Consider the following 7,562-nt stretch of genomic DNA (forward strand, 5'->3'; position numbering starts at 1 on the left):
GCTTCAGGCTTAGGCCATCACTGAAATGCAGAACTGGAAGAGCCTTCCAGAATTGCCTGGTCAGCCCTTCTGCATGGGAAGCAGTTAACTCCCACAGACATCGGTCTGTCTGTGGCAAGGAACTGCCTTTGGGAGATCATGCAGTTTAACAACGCCTCCTCTCCGCGATCCCCATCTTTTTAATCTGCAAATACTTTTACATGGATTCGTTGACAATCCAGTTCAGTGTGGAGTCACACAGTTTTGACGACTGCGATGCCTCTCCCGGCCAGCGAGGCGGGCCACTGTCCCCTGTTCCCGGGGCCTCCTACGCGGCCGGGCGCTCCGCACCGCCCCGCCCGCTCCCTTCGGCCACCGCCTCAGCGCGCGCCGCCTGCCCGCCAATGGACTGTGCACACGCAGCGCAGCCGCGCGGAGCGCCCCGGCAGCCGGCAGGTGCGGGAGGCTACCGCCGCCGCGGGCCGTTGCCGCCGCCCGGCTGCGCCACAGAGGCGTTCGGCTCCTTCCGCCGCCTCACCCCCGCCAGGCCTCACCGTCCGCCGAGAGGTCCCTCGGGCCACGAACCGCCAGGCACCCCGGGGCCGGAGGCCGGGGCCGGGGGGCCTCGGCGCCAGGGGCCGCCGCCGCGGTGCGTGTCGGGAAGCGTAGTTCCGGTGGCGGCCGCGGCCGCGGTCGGGGCGGGGGCGGAGGGAGACTACGACTTCCGGGGGGCCGAGCGCGCGCCCGCGCCGCCCGTAACTGCGGCCAGCGGCCCCGCCGGGCTCCGGGCTGCCAGCGCCTGTCAGCGCGCCCCTGCGGAGGAGGGCCCGGGAGGGCGCCGCTAGCGTCCCGCCGCCGGCCGGGAGCGGCCCCGCCGGGGCCCCGCCATGGACCTCTTCGGGGACCTCCGGCGCATGAACAAGCGGCAGGTACCGGCCGGGCTGCGCCGGGCCCGGGGCGAGGGCCGGGCCGGGCCGTGGAGGCCGCTCGGCGGTGCCAGGGGTCGGGGTCGGCGCAGGCTGGGGCGGGCCGGGGCCGTGCGGCCCGGCGGGGTGGCTGTCCGCGGCCGTTCCGCTAGTGCCGACGGGAGGCCCGTGGGGCCGGGCCGAGGCCGGGCTCCCGTCTGGACCTGCCCTGCGCCCCGCGGCGGGGTCCCGGTGTTTGGCGGCAGCCACCGGGGCCGGGGGGCTGCGGCTGGCCGGGGGGGGGCTTCCAGGCCTTGGGCTTGCAGCTGAGAAATTGCATTTTCACGTTCCTGTCAGTACTCGGCTTCATTTTGGAGAGACGGCATGTGGAAGCGCATGGGTGTGTTTGAACTGCCGGAGTTCCAGATGGGTGGCTTTGTTTTATCTTTACTGTGTGATTAAGCAGGTACCTCCCTGGAAGGGTCAATGTGACAAATCCACCTTCTGACTTTAGGCTGTGAAAGCTACGTGGTTTGTTTTTCTTTAGTATCTCTCAATCATTTTAAAAACCAGCAATTTCAGAGCAGATTTTGAAGCTTGACCAATGCTAAGTTAAGGGGGTCACATATGTGAAAATCCCAGCATGTGTGTTTTCAAACTAGGACAATGGTCTGGGAATTTCTGGTTCCATATTTTACATCAGCAAGCCGCATGGTAAGTGGGGACAGACAGGGTCGTTTCCTGCTGGTATCTTCATGTGTTACCGAAAAGGAAAAAAAAAAAAAAAAAGGGAAGTAGTGTGGAGAAAGTGTAACCACTGCTGTAATGCCTGTCAAAGCGGTAGAATTTGGGACAGGTGGAAAATCTTTTATTGAGTTGATGACGTAAGAAATTTCTGTCTGACAATAGCAGGGAATGATCCCTTGTCATCTCTCTTCTGCTCCCACACCTTTTCTTTTTAACAAAAATAACTCTTCACACTACAAAGGCAGCAATTACTGATTTTACAGTATTTCTTACGTGTGTTTTGAATACTTAAGAGCTTGGATAGGAGTCAGGGATGTATGATCAAAATAGATTTGATCATTTGCCTTTTAGCTTCCTGTATTTTATAAGTCTTTGCTAGTGAGTTCACCAGCTCCTAGCACTAACAAATGGGAATGGGAATATTGCACAGGCAGAATAAGCCAAGATTGAGGTGCACAATGGTTTAAATCTTTATGCTGCAGTACAGTTGGATTGCCAATACAGCAATCTGTTCCATGAGGCTTCTTTTGGAATGTGATTTTAGCATAAAAGTCCACGTGCCTGTATTGTGATTCACTGGTGCTTATGGGTTGAAATTCTATATTGTGCTTCTAAATACAACACAGTAACTTTTAAAAAACTCTTTTTTCTTGTTCCATATAGCTGTATTACCAAGTCTTAAATTTTGCTATGATAGTGTCTTCTGCCCTTATGATATGGAAAGGTCTGATCGTCATTACTGGAAGCGAAAGCCCTATTGTTGTGGTGCTCAGGTAAGTCAACGTAAAGGCCTTTTTGTCAAAGTCTGAATATTGTTTGTTCTTTGTCTCTTGCCCTTCCCTCTTGGATAGATTTAGAGTTTGAAATCTCACCTACTTAAAGAAGTACTCAAACAGTTATTTTTCTTCTAACTCTGTTTTTGGACACTTAGGAAAGGCTGCTTTTGTAATTGCAGTCTAGTTGTCATTGAAGTTTGCAGAAGTGGTAGGCATGTGAAACCTTTGAAAACCTAGGCTCGTTCACTTATTTGGTAGATAAACTAGTCAAGGCTACATATATATATATTGCTACCTAGGGATAGTAATCCCTGGATAGGTGTTAGGATTCCAAAAAATTAATACTGTTTTAATAGAAATACATGTAATCCTATGAAGCTTCTGTTGTCTTCTGAAGAAAATGCATAAATGTGTTGCACTTCTTGAAGCCATTGAACACTTTATGGTCTATTTGTTAATTTATTTGGGTTTTTTTACTATGTGTATATTTATTTTAAAATTATATTACAGTAAAACTTTTGTGAGCTTGACATGGAGTTAAACGCATGTTCATGGAAGATTCAGCCTTACAGAAATTGAACGTGTGTCAGCAAAGAATGCAGTAAATAACAGTATTTTAATAGGAATTGCCTGTTCATGTTATTAGTTATGATACTAATAGTAAAGATACTATGTCTGGCTTTGAAAGAAGGCATGAATTTTCTCATCATTAATGGTAATCACTGATGTAAGCATAACTCTTGCTCATGTTGATTAAACTTTCCACATACTTTGTGTTGTACTGGAAAACATTTTTTGGCTTTTCACTAATAGATAGTTAACCAGAGTGGCTCATTTTGTTCCTTCTTCATAGCTACAATACTGTTACTTTCCTATGCAGCTTATCTCTTTCTTTCACTGAGGCAGTAAGGAGGTCTTCTACAGGTTGGTTCAGCCTGGGCCTTACTGAGGTTTGCGTTGTGTTAAACGCCTGTGTAGTGTTACTGAATTCGTGAAGCTACAGATTTCCGTTAAAACTGTGAGTTTATCTGCAAGAATGAAATGTTCTTTGTTTTCATGGCTCTTCTTTCATTTACCATAATGTTAATAAACACTCTTTTCTTTCTGTTTGTAGTGGCAGCATGGAACCAGCATTTCACAGGGGAGACCTGTTGTTCTTAACAAATTTCCATGATGACCCAATCAGAGCTGGTGAAATAGTTGTTTTTAAAGTTGAAGGCAGAGACATTCCAATAGTTCACCGAGTAATCAAAGTACACGAAAAGTAATGCAGCTTGGTGTTTTCCTTGTTTCTAAATATAGTTTCCTTCACCATGTATTTCAATTACATTTTAATTTGGTAGTATTTTATGAAAAAGGCTAGTGAGGATATGCTGTGAGATAAAATCATCTCTAGGATGTGATTCACTTTTGTCCCCAGTTCAGTGAGGGACAGGAGTCAGGGTCTCACAGAAGTAGCTCAGGTTCGAAGTAGGTAGACCTATGCCAAAGAGGAGTCCAATAATGCAAACTGTACATGTTATTTTTGCAAAGTACTAGCAGTATGTATGGGAGTAGAGTCCACTTCTGTACTGACTGTTCCAGAATTGGGATTTTGGTTATGAGAAATAACTACTTCTACAAGCAGATCTCTGAAAGAAGGTGAAGATTCAGAATCAGAGCTGTAGATGAAGTCTGACAAGTATGTGATCTTTGTTAATTGAATTTTTCCAGAAACAAGATTTGACTTGCAATGAGAGAAGAGATTCTTACTCTTTTTGTGTCTAGTAGTCACAATACCAACAAAAATTCATGCTGAAAAGCAACAGGTAGATTACTTGGGTTTACTGTTATTGCATATGACTGATATGATAAACAGTTCCTTCTCAAACAAGAGAGAGGCAACAGTGAAAAGCTAACCTGGAGGTGGCAAGCATTGACATACTTTCTCCTCAGAAGTCCTGGCCGTGAACTGAAGGGGTTTTTTTTTCAGTAATACCTGTTCTTCAGTGGTTTTTTTGAAACAAATATGCATATCTAAGAATTACCTCTTTTTTTTTTTTTTTTTTTTCCCTCTAATACCTAATTTGTCTTCATAACAACTCCTTGTTTCTTGGTATCATTACTTCCAATTAGCAGCTTCTTGAGCAAAATCATTCTGAAGGCTGTAAACTTAATGACTTTATTTAAATGGGAGTGTTGAACTTCTTGCATTCATCAGCTGCACATAATGCCTAATGCTTGAAAGGGAGCAGAACACAGCAGGTTTTCTAATGGATGTTCAAAACACAGTGTAAGACATCTTGTTCGTTTGAAACAGTAGGGAAAGGTTATGATTTGGGCATGTTCAGGGTTTTAAAGCTCTGTTCCTACCAAAAGGACTGAGCCTCCTCAATGATCGGAAAAGGTCAGGACATCAGCTCTGGCTCCAAGGGAGCAGCCTAGCTCCCCAAGCTCTGCAAGCATTCTTCTGTGGTGGGGAGACTGCTGTCTACAGCAGTGTTTCTCTCACCTGGGTTTCTCCATGCAGTCCCCTAAAAACCCCACATAAAGTTTTGTCCGCATTATATTATTTAAAGACTGGTTATGTGTGGTTTTTTTATTTGCCACAATAATAAAAACCAAACATAAGGGAAGTTTTGCCTGGAACTCACTATGTTGTTTAACAATTAATGGGTAAGCTAAAACTGTATTGCAGTGTTAGTGACAAAATACTGAATTTGATGCAGATTTGCAGCTACTTTAGAGGGTCTTCAATATTTATTTCTATAAAAAGAAGGACAAAGCTTGATTTGGGTGTAAATATCATTACTAAAAGTTAAAGAAGTATATAGAACTTAGAGGAAAATTGCCTAAAGCATGTAGTATTATACTGCTTTCTGTCCTAAGGGAAGATTATTTTTTTTTAGGGTAATCTACCTCATCTGAAATTCGTGATTTAAATTCAGTTAAATTCATTTTCTAATGTGTGGTGACTTCACAGGGTCTTATTCCACAATTCGGGGGCATGTGACCAAACAAAAAGAGGATAAGTAGAGCAGTATTCAGTATTTCAGAGTTAAATTTCTATTCTGTTGAAAATGCAGAGGGTAGAGTGGTGGGGGTTTTTTCCCCAGATAAGCACATACTGCTTTTGTTGAGGATGTTTAGTGCCTGCTTTGGATGGACAATGTCCCTTTCTTGTCCATTGTGTAATTGCTTGCATCAAATTACAATCTAGGAGTGTTTTAAAAAACACTCATTGTTAAAATCTATTGACTCTGTCAGTAAAATCTGTAACGTTAATGATTTAATGGTGTCTGTTAAATAAGCAGGATAAGCAGGACTGGAAGCAAACATCGTTATCTAATCTTGTAGCACTTTTCATCTTCATTGTGCTTTGTAGATGTTAATTGAAGTTTTTAAATTAAGTGGTATTTAGTTTATCACCTCATTGCCTTCTAGAGAAAATGGGAACATCAAATTTCTGACTAAAGGTGATAACAATGAAGTTGATGATAGAGGCTTGTACAAAGAAGGACAGAATTGGTTAGAGAAGAAAGATGTTGTTGGAAGAGCAAGAGGGTAAGTGATGCAGAATATCTGTGTTCTTTGTAATTAAACAGAAAATGTATAACTTAAATCAGTTTGCTGTTGGTACAGGCTAGGTCTGGTGTGGTATTTTTTAAATTTCTTAAATAGAGTGGTAATTAAAAGAACGTCACCTGGAAAAGTTGCTTTCTGTAGTCAGCTGTAATGTGGAGAGTGGAATTATTTTTCTTAAAAAATGGCACATTTAACATATCATTCACCAGTAAATACAGAAGTAACTAGAAATTACTAGAAAATTATTTCCACATTTCACAGGAACTTTATGCAGGGTTTGACTTTTGACTTTGTCCCCTTCCCCACTTGAAATGAAATCTGTTAAGATTTTCTCAAGTAAGTTGCTTAGATTTTTATCTGAGGAAGAAAAGAATAATCCCATTCAGATATACTTTAGTGACAGGCATAAATGAATGGTTTACGTTAAAATATTTAAGATTGAGTAACATTGAAACATTTCCATGTAATATTTGAGGGTTAACTTTACATTAATCTGTTTTGTCAATTTTAGATTTTTGCCTTATGTTGGTATGGTAACTATAATAATGAATGACTATCCAAAATTTAAGGTATGTATACAGACATTTTAAATGCTTGACTTTAAAACTATAAAATAGCAAGTAAAGATAGTAAGCGTCTTGCAAATGAAAATACATGTTAATAAATTTGTTTCTGTGGTTTGTTAGCTAACATAAAGTGATTTGTGTTTTCTTGCTTATTTTAGCTGGTCTGTTATCCAGTAGAACTTAGCATTTGTAATAATTGGAAAACATTTAATTTATAGGAATTTCATAAGTATACAGTTTGTGATGCCTATTTATGATTAATATGATCAAGTTAAAATATTCCTGTAATTGTATAGGAACACAACTCTAATTGTGTACTCATCTAGAAGGTGTAATGTTGGAGAGAGCATACTTTGAACAATTTGTAATTTGAGAGCTGCTGTGAAGGGAAATTATAATCAGTCTTTATTTTCTTTTGCAGTACGCTCTTCTGGCAGTAATGGGAGCATATGTACTGCTGAAACGTGAATCCTAAAAAAAAAAAAAAATAATTTTTCCGAGAGAATAGTACAAAGTTAAATATATGGGAGGGAAAAAACGTAATATATTTCAGATGTTTTCATTTCTGTACACAGTTATAAAACCGAACAAGCTTTTTTCTGTCTAAATAAACTGCACAACTAATGACTGAAGCTTTTGGCTGTTACTTAATTGTGAAGTGTCATATTTTCTATTCTATCTTAGATCCATGCTGCTTTCAGTTAGCCTTTTGCTTGCATGGAAGATGCTGACTGTCACGTGCTAAAGCAGCTTATGGCACTCCTTGATATGCTGTGTTGTTTTTCTTAAGTGGTACTGCGTCTGAACCCACTCCTTCTCTCCTGTTTGTTTATATTTTTTTTCTTGATCATCTCTGTCAGCACCCTCCCTTTTCATGACCATATGAACTGGTTTTGTCAGTACTTCTAAGGACACAGCATATGGATTGGAACAGGTAGTGAGTTGTAAGAGTTTAGTCAGACTTCCATCTAAAGAATGTTGTCTAGATACGGCTGACAAAAATAGGCAAGAAAGGGTCTTCCATT

General features: G+C 42.1%; 1 protein-coding gene across 4 annotated transcripts; it reads left to right on the forward strand.

The window, feature by feature from the left end:
• The first annotated feature begins 404 nt into the window (after positions 1–404).
• SEC11C (SEC11 homolog C, signal peptidase complex subunit) lies at positions 405–7,169 on the forward strand. 4 transcript variants are annotated; one of them, XM_056325640.1, is made up of 6 exons: positions 405–628; positions 2,295–2,404; positions 3,522–3,671; positions 5,831–5,950; positions 6,483–6,540; positions 6,959–7,169. In XM_056325640.1, exons 2-6 carry the CDS (start codon positions 2,322–2,324, stop codon positions 7,010–7,012), a joined length of 465 nt encoding a protein of 154 aa, XP_056181615.1. In that variant the 5' UTR covers positions 405–628; positions 2,295–2,321; the 3' UTR covers positions 7,013–7,169. The 4 variants fall into 4 exon arrangements, with proteins under 4 accessions (XP_056181615.1, XP_056181613.1, XP_056181614.1 ...); XM_056325638.1 differs by lacking the exon at positions 405–628 and adding an exon at positions 694–908; XM_056325639.1 differs by lacking the exon at positions 405–628 and adding an exon at positions 1,372–1,415.
• The last annotated feature ends 393 nt before the right edge of the window (positions 7,170–7,562 follow it).

Source organism: Falco biarmicus, chromosome Z (genome assembly GCF_023638135.1).
Source record: "Falco biarmicus isolate bFalBia1 chromosome Z, bFalBia1.pri, whole genome shotgun sequence".
In the NCBI taxonomy this organism is placed as follows: Eukaryota; Metazoa; Chordata; class Aves; order Falconiformes; family Falconidae; genus Falco; species Falco biarmicus.

Bases quoted from the DNA above. Each gene is read 5' to 3' on its own strand.
- SEC11C (XM_056325637.1), top strand. From the start codon at position 1,551: ATGGTCTGGGAATTTCTGGTTCCATATTTTACATCAGCAAGCCGCATG. The intron at 5,951-6,482 runs GTAAGTGATGCA...TGTCAATTTTAG, and splicing joins GTTGTTGGAAGAGCAAGAGG to ATTTTTGCCTTATGTTGGTA. The intron at 6,541-6,958 runs GTATGTATACAG...TTTCTTTTGCAG, and splicing joins ATGACTATCCAAAATTTAAG to TACGCTCTTCTGGCAGTAAT.